A 22,877-nucleotide genomic window follows, 5' to 3' on the forward strand; every position below is an offset into this window, starting at 1 on the left:
CTCGCGGTGGGAGAAATCAAATCAATTTCACCGATGATGAATTTACGTTTCAATTTTAAAAGTCACGGGATGTTCCAGAATTCGGGAATTTCTCATGGATTTAGCGGCAATTAATCCTAAAAAATTTATCAAATTTATGTAGCACGAAAACTCCCTGCTCTTTGGTCGAAGCCCAATCGGTCCGGTGGGCTATGTGGGCCAGTTTTTCCGAACCTCTATTTTCTTAGTTGAATCTTAGTTGCAGGTGGGTCGAGTGAGGCTGGAATTTTGCTGGCTTTATTCAAAATATTTACAGATGAAAAAAAGAAATTAAAGAAAAGAAGAAACCGCCGATTTCCAGCGCTATGCTGGGGAATTTAAAAACTTGAGCAGGGTCAATATGGGAAACTTAGTTCCAACGCGTGAGCCTTGTTTCACTTTCACCCACTCTCTCTCTCTCTCTCGTCGAAACCGTCACCGGAACTCACCTTCTCTCTCTACCAGATCTACAAACCCTACAATTCTAAATTACCCAAGCCTACACCGCCCTCCGCATTGTCAGGAATCGCTACCGGCGCCGCTATCTCCTGCCCCGCCGGAAAACTATGGGGGATTTTAATTTAGCCCTAGTGATCGTGGCGATAGTCGTCTGCGTGATCGTTTTCCTAGTTAACGTCTACCTTCTCGTCAACTACCAGCATCCTGATGATAAGAACCAGGCCTACTTCCCCAAATTCGTCGTCGTCTTCGGCCTTACGATCGCCGCTATCTCGATTCTCATGCTTCCGGCCGACGTCGCTAACCGGCAGGCCTGCCGCCACGCGATTTACAATGGGGCTTGTAACCTGACTCTGCCGATGAAGGATTTGTGGCTCGCTATCTACATCGTGGATGCGTTTCTGGTCTTCTTTGTTATCCCGTTCGCCATGTTTTACTACGAGGGCGACCAGGACAAGTGAGGATTTTTATTGCATTCCATTTTTAATTTTGTTTTTAGTTTGATTTTGATATTTTTGAATGGTACTTAAGTGTTGGTTGTTTACTTTTTTCCAGGAGTGTGTGGAAGAGAATGAGAAGTGCACTGATATGGGTCGTTGTGACAGCTATTGTTTGTGGGCTGGTTCTTGCAATTATGTATGGTAAGTGCTCCTTTCAACTCTTTTTGCTTGTTTTCTATTGATATGACATGATTATCTGGGTTTGATGCTGTGTTGAATTTGCTAAACTGTGTTGTGTAATGTGAAAGGTGGTCGTTTGAATTGCTTAACTCACTTACCCCTAGATGGGAAGCCTAGCTTATTTACTAGTTATGGTTTCATGGCAATCATCTTATGCGACACTGGATATTGATAGTAGTTTCCCTCTGTTACTTTAAAAGTATATGAATCTATGTACAACAAAAAATTGTTGTATGCAAATGATATCCTTTTTCATAAAATTAGCTTAAAATTCAACAAAATAACATATCTAAGAAAAATAAATATGGGCATACACATATTTATCCTAAGTTGCACTAGTTTCTTCAACAAATTGCAACATATGCTCCTTTGTTTGAGGAGATTTCTGCTGACTCCAAATTGCATATAATGAAGTATCTAAGAATTGCAGAGTTTTGCAACACAAGAAGTCAAGAACCTGATCATGTTACTCGTCTTATGCTTCATAAGTTCATTCCTTTTTTATCTTCTTTATACCTCCTGCATATTCATGTGGTTATGGGAGGAATCGACTCCATAAATAAATATCATATCAATCTTCCTGGGGGCATGGACTTAAGTTTCAGGATCGAGTGTACTGTTAATAAATTTATGGGATCAGGGATTCAAACTCAATCACCATTTAGACCATACAAGCTTCTTTCTTTCTCCTTTTTAACTAGGGGAAACTCATAAACCCACTTTTACATTATTTTTGTATCTCTGCTCTAGGGCTTGTGGGTAAGGTGGACTTCACTGTTAGACACCTCTCTTCAACTACAATGTCCTTCCCATCGACATGGGATTTCTCCAACAGTCAACAATGTGTTGGGACTGGAGCAAGACAGGTCAAGAAGCAATTATTTATTTAAATGTCTTGTTGATTTCTCTTCTTGAGTCATATTAAATCCACTTATTTTGTTTTTTTCATTTTCAGTGCTCTGCGTATTCTGCCAGTGCTTCATCTGAGTCAACTTGGACCATGCGGACTACGTTTCCTGAATATGTAGTTGCACTTACTACAATTGTTGGATCAGTGCTCTTCACCGTATGTGCCTCTATGAGAAAATGAATATTTCATTATTTCCTATTATGTTCACATTACCTATCTTCTTTTGATATGTAAAACGAGATATTATTACTCGTAACTGATGCTTTAATATCTTGCGCATTTGTATCAGAAAATACAAAGAGGTTCCCTTGTTTTATACTCCATCCATCCCTTAGAAGTGCATTGTTTGCCATTTTGGTACATCCCACAAAAGTATGCATTTTCCATTTTTGGACACTACCCCACCACAAAAACCCCTTGTTTTTGACCTCCAATTTCTCAACTTATTCACAACTTTACCATACATGGCCCACCACAAATCCCTTATTTTTTTCTCACTATCATAACACTACAGTAAAAGTGGGTCCCTTTCTCCACTCATAGTACATTCACCTAATATTTATTAAATCTCATGCCACCAAAAGTGATGCACACTTTTAAGGGGCGGAGGGAGTATTATAGTATCAAGAGCTCCTGTAGTCTTGTTTGAGTAGCTATTGTGATTGAGTTGAACTGGGTAACGTGGATGATGATATTTTATTTCAATGCTTTGTACTCAAGATTTGTTTCATGCTACTATCTCCAGATTTTTGGAGGTGTTGGCATTGCTTGCCTGCCACTGGGGCTCATATTTTCATTTGTCAGGCGACCAAAGGCTGTTATCACGCGCTCACAGTATATCAAGGTTTCCCTTTTTCCTTGTATCATCAATTCTCTCCCCTTTCGATGTTATGGGATGATATTTAGGTCTCAGATAATTGGAGTCCATTAAGTACGGTTTACAGGAGCTTGATTTGACCTTTTATAGGAAGCAACTGAGCTGGCAAAAAAAGCGAGAGAACTTAAAAAAACAGCTGATGCACTTCACCAGGAAGAAAGGAGTGGAGGCAAGGGAAGAAAGTGGCGCAAAAATGTGAAAGCTGTTGAAAAGGTATATCTTCATATGTTGCCCTTTTACATGGTAAATCTGCAGTTTTTTAGTTTTTATATTTTGGCCATCAAGAATAATTGGTTTATTGATATTTTGCTTGGCCTTGTCATCTTGTTTTCTTTCTCTTCTCCTTCTCCTATAATGCCTATTGATTCTTTTTAGGAATTCTCATTAGTGCACCATTTGGTGGGCCTGTTTGCCATCAAGAATCATCCATGCAAGTGTTTTTTTATATCTTATTTTCAGGAGCTACTTCTTTTGGAAGAAGACGTGAAGGCTTTGGAAGAGATGTATCCTCAAGGCGAAAAGGTGATGTATGATGAAAATTTACTATTTATTACAAGTTCATGTATGATATGCTAGCGCTACCTTCTAATTCATTCTCCTTTTTCCAAGCCTAGGCTTAAGAAGAAAATTGTGGAAATGAGAAAGGTGTCCATAAGAAATACACTGACTATGCTGTTGCCAAATTTATGCAGGCTGAAGCAATGTGGGCTATGACTGTTCTCGGCTACCTTGCCAAATTGGTGCTTGGAGTTCTAGGGTATGTTATGCTTCAATCACAAGTGCACGCTTGGAATTCCTGTTACAATTTTTTGGACTATCGGTAGTCTCAGAATTCACTATCAATAACTGAGCTGGATCTGGTGTATCACAATGGATTAATGCCTTTTCTATTGATTCCTACGGATTGGATCAAAATCAATTCATGAATGAGGCCAGTGATGAATCAAAAAGGAAATCTTATTGGTTCTACCTCCTGTTTTTTATGAAGAGAACGAATCTTTTTCTCGAAGGATCAGAAAAAAAGGGTCCAGATCTACTGTGGTAATGAATTGGAAGATCCAAAACAAAAAATAGTGGTATTTGCTAGCAACAACATAGTGGTATTTCTATGAGAAATAAACATGTTAATGAGACAGTTTCTATATATCTGCTGTTCGTGTTTCATCTCCTGTTTCTGCATGCTATATTAAACAAGCTCAATGTGGGGATGCCTTCTCTCCACATAAGTGCTTTTTCTTTGCTGTTTGACTATTAAACAAGGTTCACTGTTTTGAACAGGTTGATTGTTTCAGTGGCTTGGATTGTTCATATTGTGATATACTTGCTGATTGACCCTCCAGTTTCAGCATTTCTTAATGAGATATTCATTAAGCTGGATGATGTTTGGGGTAAGTTTTATATTTGTGAATCGGTTTCGACCTTGTTCAGATAAGGCGTGTATTTGATATGGTTGTCATCTACTTAAAGGACTTCTTGGCACTGTTGCATTTGCATTTTTCTGCTTCTACCTTCTGCTTGCTGTGATTGCTGGAGCAATGATGCTTGGTCTGAAATTGGTTTTTATTACAATCCACCCAATGAAGTAAGCTTTTCTATTTGTTTCCTTTCTTTTCTCCTTCCCCTCTATTCAAGATTTGCCTTTGATTCCCTTTATTTTATTTTCCTTATTTTTGTTTGTCATGGCATTTCATAATATTGCCTGACACTTGGAATTTCTTTGCAGATGGGGAGCTACTCTTATGAACTCATTCCTTTTTAATGTGGCCCTCATTCTTCTTTCCTCAATCAGGTAATCACTGTGTTGGTGCTCCTATTTTATATGTTAACCTTGAAAAACACATTGTTGAATTATAATCTTTCCTTTTTAATAGTGGCATCTTAATGATGTATAAATGTAAACGGAATTCTTGCATACACTATTTTCTTAGTTTGCTTTACCTATGTCCACCAAGAGTGTAGCACAATTGCTCGATTGGGCGTGCACGAAGAGTGTAGCACTTTCCTTTTTAGGATGAGACCTCACTATCTCAATTCAACCTCTTAACCACTCATTTCTACTTTATACACGTCTATCGGCTATTTTCTTAAAACCCGTGTCCACCAAAAGTGCTACACCCTTGGTGGACGGTGGTAGTATGAGTATCAAGTTTAGTGGGAATGGTTGCTGGATTGTGAGAAGTTTTTCTATGCGACTCATTTCTATAAGTGGATCTCCGATATAAGATTCTCGCCCAGCGATTATTTCTGCTCCTGGTGAACTTTTGAACTGATTTTTTTTGTTGATATTGTGCAGTGTGATTCAGTTCTGTGCTACTGCTTTTGGGTATTATGCCCAAGCTACTGCAGCTCAAGAAATATTTGGTCACACCTTGCAATCACTTCGTGGAATCAAATACTTGTACAAGTGAGTTGCGTTTTACTCTTGTTTTAAAATCCTTTGGGAATGAATAGTAGAGGTACTAAAACTATTTTTGCTGTTACAGGTACAACGTGTTTCAAATCGCTTTCATTGTCTTAGCAGGGCTCACATTTGTATATTATGCAGCATTCGTACGTTCCCCACCTTATCCATTTACTCATTTTAAAATATGTATGAACTCAAATCTGCTACAACGTTATGTTTTTTCAGGGATGGAGAAGAAAAAAGACTACCGGTCGGCTCCAACTCTCCTCATAAGCATGCTGCTTCGACTTCAGCTGAACTGAATCTGCTCAGTTTCGTGGTTCATGTACAAAGTGATGTCAGTGCTTGATGCATGTGGTTATGTTTGCATTGTCTTATGGAGGAGAAGTGCAACATCACTGCCAATTTCTTCGAGACAGTATAACTTTTCATCATCGTCGTGTTTGTAACGCTCTGCTGCTGCTGGTTGCTGCTTTGTCTTGTTTTCTGCCCACTGTTGTACATGTTTTATTTTTTATTTTTTTGCTAGCCACTGGCGTTGCTTATATTTATTAACTATTTGAGAGAAAAGGATTAAGGCTCTGAGAAATACCCGCGTTGTAATTCATAGTCTTGATGAGCACAAGAAACGGCTGTTGTAGCACTTTGTTTCCCTTGTAATGTCATCCCTTGTTTTCATCGCTATTTGTTTATTAAATTTCCTCTACTTTTGTTCGCTTCTTTACAATTTGATGTCAAATTATAGACCACCCATGTAGTTGTGATTGAAAGGGCATGATTTTATTTACATATATAGAGAGGTGATTGATGTACGACATATAATTAGTGTGTCTTTATCTTGAGCAACACTTTCGTGTTAGCGTTGTCTTTTTCTCTTTTATTTTGTTTACTCTCTTGTGCATCAGAATTTATGATTAGGATTATCAAATTCATAAATTACATAAAAATGAAAATATGATTTATTCTTCACTTCTTTAAAAGAGAAATAACTCTAGTAAATTAATTTTTTATTTTAATGTAATTTGTAACGTGGTCTTGGTCATAAATATAAGAGAAACGCTACACATCCTCTCTATTAGATGACATCTGAAAATTTGTACTACGAGAATTTGAGGGGTTGTAACTTGTAAGAACTTAAATGAGAGTCAGAAGGATTTTTAGGACAGTAACTTAGGTTGATTTGGAAATTAGGACAATAACTTTCGGATTTATAAAAATAGGACACTAATTAATAAGTGTTGCACTCGCAGGACATTTCTCGGCCAATTATCAAATTTTCGGACTTTCCCGCACGGACCAAGCACATGACATCCTATCTGGAGCCGTAAAAATTACGTGTTTGCCACATAATCAACCCCCCGTGTGGGTTGTCATGTGCTTGGTCCGTGCAAAAAAGTCCCAAAATTCAATAATTGGCCCATAAGTGTCCTGATGGTGCAACGCTCATTAATTAGTGTCCTATTTTTACAAGTTCAAAAGTTATTGTCCTAATTTCCAAATCAATCTAAGTTATTCTTCTAAAAAACCCTCTGACTCACTTAAATGAAATCAAACTTAAAAATATAGGAACGAGAGTATTTTTTTAATTTTTATTGGGTTAATTGCATCAAAATACCTGACCTTTTCCCAAAATTTGGTTTTTTGACAAACTTTTTAATTGTAGCAAAAAATTTAGCTACGTTTCAATTTATTGCAATGTCCGTCCCGCGTATATTTCCGGCCAAATCCATTCATTTTCGGCCAATTTATTTTAGCTACGTTTCAATTTATTGCAATGGATTTGAGACGACAATGTTTCATTACCCGACACGACATGCCACCTAAGCTTTACGGAGGTCCACCTCAGCATGGATTTGGCCGGAAATATACGCGGGACGGACATTGCAATAAATTGAAACGTAGCTAAAATTTTTGCTACAATTAAAAAGTTTGTCAAAAAACCAAATTTTGGGAAAATGTCAGGTATTTTGATGCAATTAACCCATTTTTATTTTTATTTTTATTTTATGTGTATACATAGAAGTAAACGTCAATATATTTTTCTATTGATATTATATGCATCATATAAATATTATACTCCATCATCCGTCTATAAAAAATAGTCTTTTTTTTTTTGTTATTTTGAGATGTCTACAAAAATTAGTCAATTTTTCATTTTTGAAAACTATCTATTAAATGGTGGGTCATATTCTTTACACACATAATTAATTATCGTTATAAATATTACTCCCTCCGTACGCCAAAAGTATTCCACAATTACTATATTTGGCGTCCGCAAAAAGTATTCCACTTTCCTTTTTAAGCCATGATCCCACCATCCACCTTTATATTTTATCCTTACAAACACTCTTTATTTACAAAAAATCCACCTCAAATTCAATCTCAACCACACATCTCATAAAGTGGTGGGGCCCTTTCTCCACTACATCAATATCATCACACATTTATTAAACTCCGTGCCCGGCCAATGTGGAATATTTTTAGCGGACGGAGGGAGTATTTTTTAAGTGAATCCTTTCTCAACTTAAAATATATTAATAATTAGTTTTATTAAAACTCATGTCATCACTTACTTGATTACTTTCTATTAAGGGAGTACTCCCTCCGTCCCGCGAGTCTTGACACGTTTTTCTTTTTGGGCCGTCCCACGAATCTTGACACGTTTCCTTTTTGGGCAATAATTATTACATTCTCTCTCCTACTTTATCACCTTTATTATATTCTCTCTCCTACTTTATCACTTTTATTACCTTCTCTCTCCTACTTTATCAATTTTATACTTTATTAATTACACACTTAAAACTCTAATCTACAACTCCTTAATTCCCGTGCCGAACCCAAACGTGTCAAGACTCGCGGGACGGAGGGAGTATATATGTACTCCCAAAAATCTTAGGCTAAGAAATAGCCCATATCATTTGTATTGGGCCAGTTTCATTTAACAGCAAATACTATTAAATTAAATTTATGTGAAATTTTGAGCCCAATCCGAAAAATTACACCGTAGCAGAATCAGAATGGACATCGCCCTTTTCTCTCCTTCTTCCCTTTTCGCCGGCGGCTCCGACGGCAGTTCCTCCGGTAACATTCGACAAGTATCCTTACATTTGTATGTAATTATATTTGAACCCCAGTTCAAAGATATATATTTTAATTCCTTTTCTTGCAGAAGAGGAAAGGAGTGAAACCCACGAGAATTTTGTAGAGCGAAAACACCAATTTCCTGGAATGGTCTGTTTCATTGTTTCTCTCTCTCTGTTTTCTTTCCTACACGACCCATTTGAAAATTAAAAACTTGTTTATTTAATTATCGTTCCTATTTTAAAGAAAAAGGCTTTATGTGTAGGATTTTATGAAAAAAAAGCTGAAAAGAGACTTCTTGATGTTATTTTACTGGTGATGTTCTTGACCATAAATTTCAGTTGACAGAGAAAATAGTAGTGTAAAATTAAGCAAAAGGATTATGGGAGCTTGAGATTGTCTTGTGAAAGAGCCAAGAATTTGATCATTGTGTTGTGTCTGCCAAACAGCGCATTAGTGTTTGTACCTTCACTGCATTGTAACGCTTGTGCAGATTAAATGTCGAAATATTGTAATAAATTGAATGGTATAAGAGCCTTTCAGCATAATCTGTTTCTGGATTATGTAACAATTTTATGTTGGGGGACAAATTTGGTTAATTATAACTGTTGTATTGGCTCGTGTACAGGAATTACTTGTCCGAGAGTTTTCTTTCCATCAATTGAATGCTAATCTACTGTGGCCTGGCACATTTGCATTTGCTGAATGGTTGGTCGAGCACAAGCAATGGTTGGAGGGTAGGAGAGTGCTTGAGCTGGGGAGGTAATGTGTAATACTATATATCTATATGTATTGCTTTTGTTCGGAGTTTGAACTTGCATCGTTTCCTTTGTGATGTCTCCATTGTTGTTTGTTTGAAAATTATGAATTGATATTTGAAGACGGCGTGTAGATTTTTGTTTCCATTGCTATTATATGCTTTCTTGTTGAAGTAACACTCGAGTTTGGATCATATCCTTAGTACTTAGTGCGTGCTTGCATGGTTTTCGTTAAACTTGTGTTACACAAGAAGCTTGAATCAATTACAAGAATACTCTATGACTGAGTTCCGTGTGTATTAGTTTGTTGTTGCTTGAAGATTAGATTGCTCTTTGAAGATGGTGTAAAGATTTTTGTTTCCATTGCTATAATATGCTTTCTTGTTATAGTAATACTAGAGTTTGGATCACATCCTTTACTTAGCAAGTACTTGAATGGTTCCTTTAGACTTGTCATTCGAGAGCTTGAATCAATAAGTAGATTAGCAGAGGAAGATGCTTGCGCAAGTTGTACACTGGTATTTTTTTGGGGTAATGTCCCAAAATACATGAACTTTTATGTATGTCTGGTTTTGTTTATGAACTTTAAATTCTGCTTCTAAATACACAAACTTTTATTTTTGTCTGATTTTGTACATGACAATATTTCCGGCGACCTACAATCTTATGTGGCAAAATAATTCTCTAACGTGGCAAATTAATGCCAACTTGGAATCCTTTTCCTCATTTGAGAGCTTATTGTTTATACATTTCGAAATTCATTTCCACAATTCCAAATCCATTTCCACAAAACAAGCAATTCGAAATCCATTTCCACAATTCTCATAATGATAGACCGTGGCATCTGTTTTCTTTTCTTTTTCTTTTTAATTAAGTCAGTTATTTATTCTTAGTTTTTCCTGTCAAGTATTTTGGGCTAAAGGCCTGTAACATGAGCATGGGCTTTTAGGGTTAGGGTTTCCTTTTTACTACTCCCTTCGTCCACGAAAGAACTTCCTAGGAGGGAGTGACACGCGTTTTAAGAAAAATATTATTGAATGTATTAAAAGTGGAGAAAAAGTTGTTGAGTGTATTGGGAGTGGTGAAAAAGTATTATAATTAATATTGTGAGTTGTGAAAAAGTGAAAGTAAGAGTTATTATAAGTGGTGGGGTATAATCCAAAAATAGGTAGGAAGTTCTTTTGTGGACAATCCAAAAAGGAAAGATAGAAAGTTCTTTCGTGGACGGAGGGAGTATTTAATAGGCTGATGATAGTACGAGTCGTTGGTGAGGAGTTTCTTTTAATTTCTATCATTTATAATATTACCGTTCGGTTCTCGTTCTCCACCTTTACTCTATCACATAATCAGATAGAATGGCCTGCTTCAACAGCTGCGCCAATTCCTTTTCCTCATCATCAAATTGCATTAGAGAGGCATCAAAAGTCTGCTTCAACAGCTGCGCCAATTCCCTCATCACTCCGCTCCACACTTTTCCTGCGCAAATTAATGTTGCATATTGCACAACATTCTATTTCCTCATCTGAAGAACTTCTTGTTTATACATTTTCAGCAACTATAAACATGAAAAATTGGAGCAAGAAATTGGAAGAAATTGAGAATAAAATTGATGTGTTGTTGTGGTCTGCTGAATTGTTCTCGCGGAGACAATTTGTGAATTTTGTTGTTGATTGTGTGTTTAATTAGGGTTAAAATGCCAAGTTGGCATTAATTTGCCACGTCAAATGATTTATTTGCCACGTTAGCGAATTATTTTGCCACATAAGATTGTAGGTCGCCAGAAATATTGTCATGTGCAAAATTAGACAAAAATGAAAGTTCGTGTATTTAGAAGCAGAATTTAAAGTTCATGTGCAAAACCAGAAATACATAAAAGTTCGTGTATTTTGGGGCAATTACCCCTATTTTTTTTTCTAAGTCTTGGCTTTGTTGCTTTGGAGCATGTTTTTCATATTTCTGGTGTTCGTCTCTGGTTCATTTGCAGTGGAACTGGAGCTTTGGCCATTTTCTTGAGAAAAGCTTTTGAAGTCGACATCACAACATCTGACTATGATGATGTTGAAATTGAAGAAAATATCGCGTATAATTGCCTGATAAATGGAGTTACTCCTGTCCTTCCACACCTAAGACGTGAGTTCATTTGCAGTTGAAGGTTGTATAAAAATGTAGTCTTTTTTTTTTATATATATACATATTGCCCAATAATAATTAGGGAGAGTTGTATTTTTTTGCCAGATTCATGGGGAGATGTCTTTCCGAATTCTAATCCAGATTGGGACCTAATTATTGCAAGTGATATTTTATTGTGTAAGTGCTACGTTTCCTTCTTGACTCTATCTGATCAGAATCATATGTCTGAATGAGTAATATTGGCTTCTTCCCTGGAGTTGCCAATGCATTCTTTAACCTTCTCGTCGTCTGCAGATGTTAAGCAGTATGCCAACCTTATAAAGTCGTTATTGTTTCTCCTCAACTCTTACAAAGCAAATGAGGCTGTTTGTTGGAGGAACGAAGCGAATGGTATTGATGCTCTTTCTCTAGTTTACTTTTCTGTCATCATAGACAATGAATTCACTCTCCCGTCTGCAATCTGCTTCAGATTCGTGCCCTCTTACTCGACCAGCGTTCTTGATGAGTTGGAGACGCAGGATTGGGAAAGAGGAAGAGTCTCTATTCTTTACCGGCTGCAAAGAAGCTGGACTTGAAGTCGATCATCTTGGCTGTCGTGTTTACTGCATCAAGCGAAGCACTAATGCTTCTCAATCCAGCTGAGCATCTTGGAACCATAGCCAAATCCTAGGATCAAACATGAGGCATTGCGGAGGGATCTGGACTGGATAATTTGCTCGGCATGGGGCGAACTTACGGTGTCGTGACTACAAGCACACTTGGGATGTTGCAGATGGCCTTGCTCTTGCTAACGTAGGTTCGATTTCTGTTTTACTTTGGTTTTGCTCAGCTACTTTGTTTGTTTTTCGTTTTATTGGATTCAAATGTGTAGAAACTCGTGTTTTGATGTAATGGAATGTGTTTGTATCACTAATTTGAGGTGTTATGCGACTTGAAAAGTTGCTTTTTTGCAGATTATGTAAAATTGCCTGAAGCCAACATAAATCCCATGAATTTAGTCAAAGTCTAATGTGGGCCGACTTATATGTCTAAAGAGGGATGACTTTAGGCCTACATAAGTGATAAATCCCATGAATAAATATAGTCAAAGTCCACGTGGCAGAAAATGCAAATTACTGTTTCGCACTGAAAATAGTGTATGGTGACTCTGCCATACTGGAAAGCACGTCTACACTGCGTTATCTTTAAAAAGAAAAAAAAAATGCTCCAAGCAGCAATTAGGGCGTGTAAAATTGGGTATTGGGAACACCCTCACTTGTCCCGATACCCGTGCGAGTATTGGATACTCGATATCCGCACAATTAATGAAAAGATCGGGTGTGGATAGAGAATTCTCAAAAATTGTGGGTATCGGGTCCCGCGAGTATCCGCATAGCCGAATGTAATTTTCAATTAAATAAATAATTTTTATAATTATTAACAAAATTATTAATTTTCTCATAAATTGATCCTTGAAAATTCAAAACATGTCACTTTATAATGCTTTGTTTCTTATACAATCAAAAACTATATTCAAAAGGATATAGTAGTTAGTTTATAAAATGAAAAACATAAGTGATAGTACTAATTACTAACATCTAACATGACTTTGCCCGATCAAAAAAAAAAAAAAAAAAAGGAAACAAAACACAAACTGTATTTGATACATTCATTGTGTGGTTACGGGTGCACGTCCCCCCGTCTTGCATGAATCTTTGTATTGTTGTCTGGAAGCACAATTACGCGCTCGGTGTGGAGGAGGAGAGGGGAATTGTGTCAAGGACACGACTCAATTGAATAATAATACTAATAAATTGAAAAATTGGATGTAATAATGAAGGCTAGTTGTTTGGAGTGCAGCGTTGAGTGAGTTGAATGTTGAGAAAATGACGTGTTATTTTAATTTTTTTCTCAAATTGAAGGTTAAAGAGGTATAGAGGCTGAAAATCTCGTCTGCGATCCACAATCTCGCCAATTCCGTCTTTTTCCCACAGGCGCGGTAGTGGTTGTGATATAGGACCGTGGGGAAAGAATGGGGAGACCTATTTGTCGGGCCCGTGGCCACGGCTCGGACCGATCAAATGGCACATTGGCCGTCGTCCTACCCGCGGGTGCGGGTGGGGACCGCGGGTCTTCCTCTTTCCACGGCCGCGTTAGCGAGTCTCATTGCACAGTCGACTTGTTCGGCTTCGTTCTCCCTCGCCTGAGCTCTGATTTGAATGTCGTTTTTTGCTCATGAACTCCTAACGAACTGTACTTCCACTCCATGTTTTCACAATTCTCCAATTTATCTTTGATCTTAAAATCACATTAAGACTATAATTTAACACCAAATTTTCATAAATCTAGATTCTAAAGCTCAAACACACGTTCACAAGCGAAGAAAAATATTAATAACAAATCATATGAAATTGTCAAGATATCAAGTCACAACACTCCAGCCATCAAAAGCTCATCCTTTAGTCAGATATCTTCCATAAGACTCTCTTGTAGACCACCAAATGTCTACTCATCTAAACATCAAATATCATATCCAGTGCTCAATAGATGACACTTCTAATCAATTATCTCCTAACTTTTCTGTTAATGCACAACTAATACTTTCACTCAACTGATTTATCAACATATCATTACACATCTGGTAAGTTCGAGATGATTAACACATTTAATTAATATATTTGATTAACACAGCTGCTAACTTGAAAACTAAAGCAAGGATAACTATCTTCAATTTTTTGTCCCTTTCTAGTGGGGGCGAATATACACAACATTTAATTAATCAAAACTCACTTTCATTATCAGGCATATATTCTTAAAAGTAAAATCAATACCTAAGGTTCCCACTCTCCACTTTACTCATCCGAATTAGAAGACCATCATTTCAAGAATGCACTCTTCACGACGGTTGTCGACTATAACTTTTTCAAAACTTGACTATCACAAGAATAATTTCTAGATATAAAATATGCCTACATAATTGAAATATATGCTGTGACCACGAGAAGTGCTTACAAATAATAATAATAATAATAATAAATAGGGTTAGTTACAATTTATGGCATCAACTTTAATTTAATTGAAGTTGATTTATTTTTCAATTAACTTAAATTTTGAGAAATTATTTAATTATAGTCACAATTACACTTAGGGCTGGTAAACCGGTCGGTTCGGTTAAAACCGAACCGATTTACCGGTTAACCGGAACCGATTAAGACTGAAAATGATAACCGAAACCGAACCGGTTTTCAGTTCGGTTAACCGATTAATTGGTCCGGTACCGGACCAATTAATCGGTTAACCGAATTAACCGGTTAACTACACGAAAGATCATATCGTGCAGAACCGCCGACACATTTACATCTGTTTGGGGGAAGGGAGGTCGGCCCAGCTGTGATTCTGCCATGGGTAGTTGGCCAAGAAATTGGGGGAAGGGAGCGGGAGTTGGCAGGTGGGAAAAGAGAGAAGATGGAAGAAGGCGGCGGCCGTGGGAAGGAGAGGAGAAGGCGCCGGCGATTCTCGCCATTCGCCGAGAGAAGAGGGGCGGTGCTGTTCACGGCGAGGGTAGAAGGAGAAAATTAGGAATTTGATTTAGGGAGAAGGGTTTTCTGAAATTGGAGAAATTTTGGGGGTTTTGGTGTTTTGAGTCAAGGCAGGAGGAGAAGGAGCCGACGCCGGGACGGAGAAGTGGCGGAGGCGGAGGCGGAGGCGGTAGCCGCTGCATGTGCTACGACGAGGAGACACAGAGGGAGAGAGAGGGCGTTGGCGTGAGAGAGAATTGAAAGAAAGAGAGGGAAGTAGAAAGGGGGTGAGAGGCGAGGGTCGGAGGCGACACGCCTGCGACGATTTCGCCGGAGATGGGGGTTGCAGGCGGGTTGCAGGCGGAGCCTTTTTCTGGCAACACGAAACAATTGACTCAAAACTGGAAAGCACGAAGCAGAGCTTCTTTTTGGCAGAGTGCTATTATTAATTTATTCAACAAAAGGCTATCTCAACAAAAGCCTTTTTCTGGGAGAGCACGAAGACTTATCTCAACAAAAGGCTATTAGGTTGTAGGCACTATTATTAAGATAGTCTATAGTCTATTTGGCAGAGCCGTAGAGCACTATTATTTCAAAATATATATATACATATTATTTAATTATATAAACCGGTTAAATCGGCTTTAACCGGTCGGTTACCGGTTAAACCGATTAACCGGTTAACAAACAAAAGCATAACCGATAACCGAACCGAACCAAAAAATTTCGATTATCAATTAACCGATTAACCGATTTTTCGGTTCGGTTACGGTTATAACCGGATAACCGAAACCGTTTTACCACCCCTAATTACACTAAAACTATGACAATAGTTTTTCCCTATTGAAATTATACATGAAACAATGACCGTTTACCACGAAACTAGAACTTAATGTATTCTACGGGAAAGAGAATTTTCAACTATAAGTAACCCATCATCATCAACCATTGGTGAAATCGGAATCACGTATGAAAATTGGCATCGTTGCATTAACTTACAGACGCGATTCCAACTACACCGATGATCCGATGAAAATGTGTTACTACCATTAGAAATCTCTTTTCGTGTGAAATCCATTATATAAACTCTTATTTTATGGCAATTTATTATCGTTTGAGGTGTAATTACGATAAAGATCATAAACTATTATTATAGTGGTGTAATTATGGCTAAAAGTATTTCTCAAAATTTAAATTATACAATAACTGAATTAAAATTGAAGCTAGAAATTGAAATTAGTCGAAAATTAATTAATGTTATAAACTATATTAACCCAGAGTAAGTATATCTTATAGTAACCCAAATCGATCCTATATATGCCGACAACAATTTCGGGGCGGCCATAATTATGATATAAATTAAGTTTTGTTATTTGAGGAGTTGAGTATTGAAATAGAAAAGGTCAGTCTCAAAACAGATATTGAAATTAGAGATTTGGAGTGTACGGAACCGTACTGTAATTGCCAACCTTTCGACATTTTGTAATCAATTTATTTCCCTCACGGCATTATCCTTCTTCACTAGCTTCGACGACTACATCAAACTACCTTCCTCTCTCTCTCTCTCTCTCTCTCTCTCTCTCTCTCTCTCTCTCTCTCTCTATATATATATATATATATATATATAATTAGGTTATAGTGGAGTATTTTTTATGGAAAATGAAAATAATGTACTATAAGTTAGTATATATAAATTACTCTTATTTGTAATGATTGAATAATTGATAAAATTTTCGTTCCCTTTAGAATTCGAACTCAGATAAATTTTCGTATCTTTTAAATAAATATCAATTGTGGTGATCCTAAGGGCTAACATATTTTACCCCTTATCAAATTATAGAATATGAAAATCTAATATTACAAATTCATTCTCATTTGTCACCATATTTGTTTATTCTCTTCGATCTTCTATCACTCTATATAAATCTCTATATATATTATGTTGCCTACTTTATTTGATCACTTTAATTATAATAAGTATTGCTCATCTTAACGTTACTTCTTTTGTTTTATATATTCATTTTAATTTTACTATCTCATAATTAATTATTATTGAAATTATCAATTCTATAAATTATAATAAAAAATTAAAAGTTCAATTTATTTATTTTCTCTTTATCTTCAAATAATTAATTAAAAAACAATTCGAGAGTTTTAGTTTTTGTATAATTTATAAAATTAATGACATCAATAATAATTTATAAGATGTTAGAATCAAAATAAATGTATAAAATAAAAAGATAACGTTAACGTGGACTAAATGTAAACGATACTCATACTATATATATATATATATACTAATCATTCATGAGTATTTTCCATGAGCACCTACCACTTTTAATACTCGTTAGTACTCCCTCCGTCCGCCAAAAGTGTACCACTTTGGCTAGGCACGGGATTTAATAAAATTGGTAATGATTTTGATGTAGTGGAGAAAGGGTCCCACCACTTTATGAGATGTGTGGTTGAAATTGAATTTGGAGTGGTTTTTTTGTAAATAAAGAGTGTTTGTAAGGATAAAATATTAAAGTGGATGGTGGGACCATTTCCAAAAAAGGAAAGTGGTATACTCTTTGCGGACGCCAAATATAGTAAAAATGGTACACTTTTGGCGGACGGAGGGAGTATTATTTTTTTATATATTTAATTTAATTATATATTTTTTTAAATTATTCCTTTCGTCCCACCTCCATAGTCCGCTTCATTTTTTCACACATATTAAGAAAATGCAATAAATAGTGTTTGAAAAATTCAAATAGTATTTGAAAAATACAAAATATATGTAATTATTCAATTTTGCCCTTATTTATTTTATGTTTGACTATATTTAAATAAGGTTACTTTGGTAAAAAAAAAAGAACTTTAATGCTAATTTAATTTAGAAAGTGGACTTGTAGTGACCCGCTCTTTTAATTGTATTTTAAATACAGTATCGCGATAATAAAATCGCATCTTTCAGTAAATGGAATCCAGTTCACAGTTTATTAGAATTCAGCTTGATCCTGATTTAATTATCAGACGGAGTTATTCTTTTAGCTTTATGCTTTTGTATCGCGTGAGTAAATCGCGATGAGAATTATCGAGCCATTCAATATTATTATTTCCAAGTTATAACTGACTTAGCGAAGTCATGTTATTTACTATTTGAAACTCAGATGCTGTTATATTAGTGCCACTAGAAGTCTTGGAATTATTTCCAACTTTGCAGATTAAATCCACGGATTTAATTTAAGTTATTTTACAATTTATCGATATTAGCAGACAAGAAAGCAGGTATTAAACGAATACAGAACTCGAACCAGTATTTTATTTACAGTTCACAATTACAATTTAGTTCCCAGCTTGGAGAAATTCATAGTATATTACAAGTTGGGACTTACATGGCCCACTTCTCTAGTTTGAGCACAAGAGTCAAAGAGAGAGAAAGGTAAAAAGAAAAGTGCAGCGGAAACAGCCGACCACCCCCTGCACTTCCATCTCATCCACCTTCAGCAAAACTCTTCCAGCCGCCTTCCATGGCTGCCCGGTTCCCTCAAGCTTCTACCTCCAGCCACCCTATGCCTGCTCATCCTCCTAGCATACTCAAGTATGCAGCATCATTTTCTTTATTAATACCAACCCAGCCAGCAAATGCTAATTCTCACTCTCAGTTTATTTCACCAAAAAACTTGAAGAACAACCGTGTGTTTCTGCCAAAGCTCTCAAGGTAAGCTTTGTCCTTAACTTTGCTATTTTCAGTTCAAGTCTCCTGCATTCTTATCAACAAGAAAACCTTCAATTCATTTCAGTTATTACCCATTCCTTTCAACTCTAACAGCAAGCAATCAGTTCAAACACATTCAAGGTATTTTACTATCTTGAATACTCAATTCAGTTCGCATTCATATCAGTGGCATAATCACGTTTCACCACTATATCAAATGGGCATGATATGTATAACAATAGAAAGACTTATGCTTTTCATCCTACTGCACTATAGAACAACAAGCTTGAGAATCTCCCCCATTAACAACTAGAAACTAGAGAAGAAGAGGAAAGTGGAACTTAGCTTTTAGAGGGGGGGAAGGGCCGACTGCTTCGTTCGGTTGAGTTTAAGACGACGATAAATCATGGCAGGGGCGAACTCACTCGGCCTCATTGAGATCCAGGAATGACAGCTACGGCGTTACCGAACAGGAGAGGACGAAGCCCGACCGGTACCAGGGCCGGAGCGGCGGTCGCTTGACTGTGGCGATTTTCCCCTTTTCTGGACGCTAGGGCTCGACGTCGGAGAGGGTTATGAGGATGGGAGATGAACAGCGCCGCTCCCAGACGACGACCAGTCGCCGGATTCAGACGAAGATGCGGTCGCGGCGCTGATTCCAGAGTTAGGGCTCGACTGAGTTCTGAGCGAGGAGAGAAAGATAGAGAACGTCGCCGGGGTTCGACGCGTCGGCAGGCGACGCCGACCGGAGCAGGCGGCAGCTGAGTGGCCGGAGAAGGCAGGGCCGATCAATTTGGAGAAGAGGCCGAGCGGCCGGCCTTGAGGAAGAGAAAGCATCGGTTCTTTGAGGAAGAAATAGAAGAGACCGATAGTTTAGAGAGAGAGGGATTGGGCTTATTCTTTTAGTTGTGAGATTGGGCCTTGATCTTTTAATTATTGGACCCCATTCTTTTATTTCATTTGGGCCATTCTTATTAATTTGCTGTTGGGCTCTAATTGTTTAAAGATTTGGGCTAATGTAAAGTTTATGGTGGGCTATTATTCCAAATGCCCATTTATATTTCGTTGGACCAGTTTAGTTCTTCATTTGGGCCGATTAAATTGCCTATTGGACTAAAATTTATTTTTCCCAACCCACATTAATTATTGTATCTTCGGGACACTTTCGTTATTTTATTTAGACAAGCTGCAGTACTTTAATTCAAGCCATTCTTGATTAATTAGTAGGCTACCTTGTTGAGCCTCTTAATTAATGAGCTTATTACTATCTCCTTCAAGCCCAAATAATTCAAAATGGACTGTTATCGTTTATTTCATTAAAGCCACTTGTTTTATTAATCGGCTACCTTATTTGGAGTCATTAATTAGTTGAAGTTACACTAGTAATTATATTCTACTGTCAAGCCCGATAAATTCTTACGGGGTTACCTATGGGATGAACCGAGTCAGTTCCTTCTATTTATCGAATACAGGAGCGAGATTATTTATTTTACGAGTTAGAATGTTCCGATGGGGAAAGAAGAGTTATAGCCTTATTCGACCGCAATAAACGAGAGTTAGCTAAATCTTTTAACGTGGATTAGCAGTAGAAATCCCCGACTATCGCTCAGAGGATTAGTTCATGCATACCAGATTCATGCATGGTTAATTATGCATTCTCATTCTGAGAATTTTCCCCGAGTAAGTATCTTATGTTTTTCTCGAAATCAAGGTCAAGGTCGGGAATAACCGTCAATCAAGGAATCACCGAATCACCAAGATCTCAAATCAGGTGGGTTTATTTTCAGATATATCAAATCAGTTTATTGTTACTTTCAAGCAAGTTATTCATTACAGAATCTATGAACGAAAAGCTATTTTAGTTATCTCAGTTGTTGTCTTGCCATAAAATGTTTCATTTAGTATGCTATCTATCTGATGAGGCAATGCCAGTTAAAGTAATCGAATTCGGGTCCTGAGCAGTTGATAGCTATCCTGCCAGGGCTAGTGTACACCCAGGGCCGTGAGTCATCTAACGGGTTGGTCGGTCAGGTGTCCGTGAGAGGTGGCCACCTCTCCGGCACACAAGCTTCAGATATGATAAAATACAAGAGAACTTAGACTGATCAGTCGATCTTTAAGAATCACAAAAGAATTTAGTAAGCTTGGGCCTATTTCACAAAAACTCCCTTGCTGTAGTGATAAGATGGCATGACAATTTATGTTTTCTATGCAAGTTTCTATAGGCATATGTACCCACTGAGTACTTTCGTACTCAGCCCTACATGTATTTCTAAATGTGCAGGTTGAGCAGTAGCTGGTGGTGATGAAGTGACGAGCAGGAAATCCCTTTTGTCTGAAGTCATATGTATTAAAGAACTCTTGAGTACATGTCTTCATACATGTAATCAGAACCTTCTTCCGCTGCGTACTCAAAAGAATTTCATATTATTTTTGGCTAAGTCGGAGCTACCCGAACTTACTAGTTTGACTAAGTCATCACGACTCTAACTCCGTTGTAAATGTTCCCTTCGTTGTTAATATTTAAGTATGTTTCTTTGTTGTTTATTATTTATTTCTTCATCCCCTTTCTATCCCGCTTTTTATCTCCAACCCTTGGTCATGGTTTCCCGGCTTAATTATCCTTAATTAAGTCCGGTCGTGACAGGACTATACTGTGAGACATTTAAAAAAGGAATAAGGAATTATAAAGGTGGGACGGAGGGAGTATTAGTGTCATAACCAAATATACAATTACATATAAATCAAAGTTCAATTTATTATTTTTTTCTCAATCTTCAAATAAATGAGAAAAGAATCGAATTTGTGTAATTTATAAAATTAATAAGATCAATTAAAAGTCTTAAAGTATTATAAATACGAATTTATAATGGGTGGAAATTTAAAGTACCCACATTGATAATATATCTTACAAAACTACTCATCCATATAATATATCTTATAAAACTACCCAAATCATAATTGATGTTGATAGGCTTGGATGATTTTGTGTAAAAATTCTTACATTTTTCTTACACAAGTACAATTGTGTAAAAAAATGTGTATGATATGTAATTAAAAAATGTACAAAATCTGATAAATGTGTATTTATTGTAAAGTCACGTCACTTTGTAACCCTATAATTTATACAAAAAATAGAAGAGAATCACCTTTTGGGGCAGAAATTCAACACAAATTGCACCACCTCTCGTAAAAAACCACTTCTCAAATCTTTAGGGTTTCTATTCTTCAATTTCTACTCTAAACTCACGAATCTATGAGTATTTGAATTTGTGTTTTCTCATTCACAAATGCAGCTTTATGAGGACTAATATTAGATTCTTTAGTACAAATTTACGTGAAATGTATTGTTCATTTAGTACAGTTCAATCTATTATTTCATGTGCAATGGAATGCATGCATAAAATGAGCATTAAAGCCTCACTACAATTCAATTTTTTGCATGAGTCACCTTCTCTTATATTTCATGTATGCAAAAATTAACAAAAAAATACAAATACAAAATAAGGATACGTATGTTACATTGAAACATTCATGACAATGCGAAAAATTACACAATCATATATATTGTGAAACAAAAAAATATTTCCTACCTAATAGACCAACAAGCCGTCCAAAAACCGTTCGCCGGAATCACTAGCCGCCGGTGAATTTACACGCAACTAGTGACGCTAGATAATGTTGTATTGGTTCAGAATATATAAGGTTGAATATTTTTAATTGATAATTTCCTATTATTTTATGCAATTCTATAATTTTATGTGTAAGTCTATTGTTTTATTTGCAATCAAATTATACATAAAATAAGTATAATTACCTCCACTATAATACAAATTTTGGCAAATTCACTCTCTCTCATGTTTCACATCTATGTGTACTTTTTGTACTATAAAAAAGTGAAACTTAAAATTTATAAAAATAGCAATACATATATTATAAAATATCAATACGAAGACAAAAAAAATTATATTTATGTATATTGTGAACAAAAAATATTCAAAAGCCAACAAACACAAAAACCTTCGGAAAACCCTAGTTGGCTGCAGAATTTGCGCGGAATTTTCACGCGCAACTTCTGCAGACATATTATATGAATAGATAATTTTATAAGACATATTATTAATGCGGGTAGATTCTCATATTTAGACATTTATAAACTGCCACGGAAGGAGATATATCTCTTTCATATGCCTATATATTTGTGTGCGCCTACCTTTTTTGAGTTCACGTGTTGGAGATAGCTAAATAGTGGATGAGGGAATTTTAGGAGTCAGTTAAGTTTTGATATTCATACAAATTCGATTTTTATGTGAAATTTTAGGAATCAGTTAAGTTTTGATATTCATACAAATTCGATTTT

At 36.5% G+C, this 22,877-nt stretch overlaps 2 protein-coding genes and 1 long non-coding RNA gene across 5 annotated transcripts; 2 read left to right on the forward strand and 1 right to left on the reverse strand.

The window, feature by feature from the left end:
- The first annotated feature begins 251 nt into the window (after nucleotides 1–251).
- Nucleotides 252–6,032, forward strand: LOC131016541 (LIMR family protein At5g01460-like). 2 transcript variants are annotated; one of them, XM_057945256.1, is made up of 14 exons: nucleotides 252–934; nucleotides 1,033–1,118; nucleotides 1,908–2,023; nucleotides 2,113–2,223; nucleotides 2,813–2,911; nucleotides 3,035–3,157; nucleotides 3,404–3,466; nucleotides 3,637–3,701; nucleotides 4,223–4,332; nucleotides 4,412–4,526; nucleotides 4,668–4,733; nucleotides 5,238–5,348; nucleotides 5,428–5,494; nucleotides 5,574–6,032. In XM_057945256.1, the coding sequence occupies exons 1-14, from the start codon at nucleotides 585–587 to the stop codon at nucleotides 5,619–5,621; spliced, it is 1,530 nt and encodes a 509-aa protein (XP_057801239.1). In that variant the 5' UTR covers nucleotides 252–584; the 3' UTR covers nucleotides 5,622–6,032. The 2 variants fall into 2 exon arrangements, with proteins under 2 accessions (XP_057801239.1, XP_057801237.1); XM_057945254.1 differs by having other exon boundaries at nucleotides 259–934; nucleotides 5,428–6,032.
- A 2,244-nt stretch (nucleotides 6,033–8,276) lies between these two features.
- Nucleotides 8,277–12,230, forward strand: LOC131016548 (protein N-terminal and lysine N-methyltransferase EFM7). Of its 2 annotated transcripts, XM_057945269.1 has the most exons (7): nucleotides 8,280–8,429; nucleotides 8,518–8,579; nucleotides 9,058–9,191; nucleotides 11,172–11,317; nucleotides 11,423–11,494; nucleotides 11,612–11,707; nucleotides 11,787–12,230. In XM_057945269.1, exons 1-7 carry the CDS (start codon nucleotides 8,366–8,368, stop codon nucleotides 11,957–11,959), a joined length of 747 nt encoding a protein of 248 aa, XP_057801252.1. In that variant the 5' UTR covers nucleotides 8,280–8,365; the 3' UTR covers nucleotides 11,960–12,230. The 2 variants fall into 2 exon arrangements, with proteins under 2 accessions (XP_057801251.1, XP_057801252.1); XM_057945268.1 differs by having other exon boundaries at nucleotides 8,277–8,429; nucleotides 11,612–12,230.
- An 859-nt stretch (nucleotides 12,231–13,089) lies between these two features.
- Nucleotides 13,090–15,395, reverse strand: LOC131016571 (uncharacterized). The gene is made up of 2 exons (XR_009099084.1): nucleotides 14,128–15,395; nucleotides 13,090–13,594 (listed from the first exon to the last, which is right to left on the reverse strand). It is a non-coding gene; the product is annotated as an uncharacterized LOC131016571 (long non-coding RNA).
- Nucleotides 15,396–22,877: the final 7,482 nt, after the last annotated feature.

The sequence above is a fragment of the Salvia miltiorrhiza genome, chromosome 3, assembly GCF_028751815.1.
Source record: "Salvia miltiorrhiza cultivar Shanhuang (shh) chromosome 3, IMPLAD_Smil_shh, whole genome shotgun sequence".
NCBI classification, from domain to species: domain Eukaryota; kingdom Viridiplantae; phylum Streptophyta; class Magnoliopsida; order Lamiales; family Lamiaceae; genus Salvia; species Salvia miltiorrhiza.

Bases quoted from the DNA above. Each gene is read 5' to 3' on its own strand.
- LOC131016541 (XM_057945254.1), top strand. From the start codon at position 585: ATGGGGGATTTTAATTTAGCCCTAGTGATCGTGGCGATAGTCGTCTGC. The intron at 935-1,032 runs GTGAGGATTTTT...ACTTTTTTCCAG, and splicing joins TACGAGGGCGACCAGGACAA to GAGTGTGTGGAAGAGAATGA. The intron at 3,467-3,636 runs GTGATGTATGAT...AAATTTATGCAG, and splicing joins TGTATCCTCAAGGCGAAAAG to GCTGAAGCAATGTGGGCTAT.
- LOC131016548 (XM_057945268.1), top strand. From the start codon at position 8,366: ATGGACATCGCCCTTTTCTCTCCTTCTTCCCTTTTCGCCGGCGGCTCC. The intron at 11,318-11,422 runs GTGAGTTCATTT...TTTTTTTGCCAG, and splicing joins TGTCCTTCCACACCTAAGAC to ATTCATGGGGAGATGTCTTT. The intron at 11,495-11,611 runs GTAAGTGCTACG...CGTCGTCTGCAG, and splicing joins TGCAAGTGATATTTTATTGT to ATGTTAAGCAGTATGCCAAC.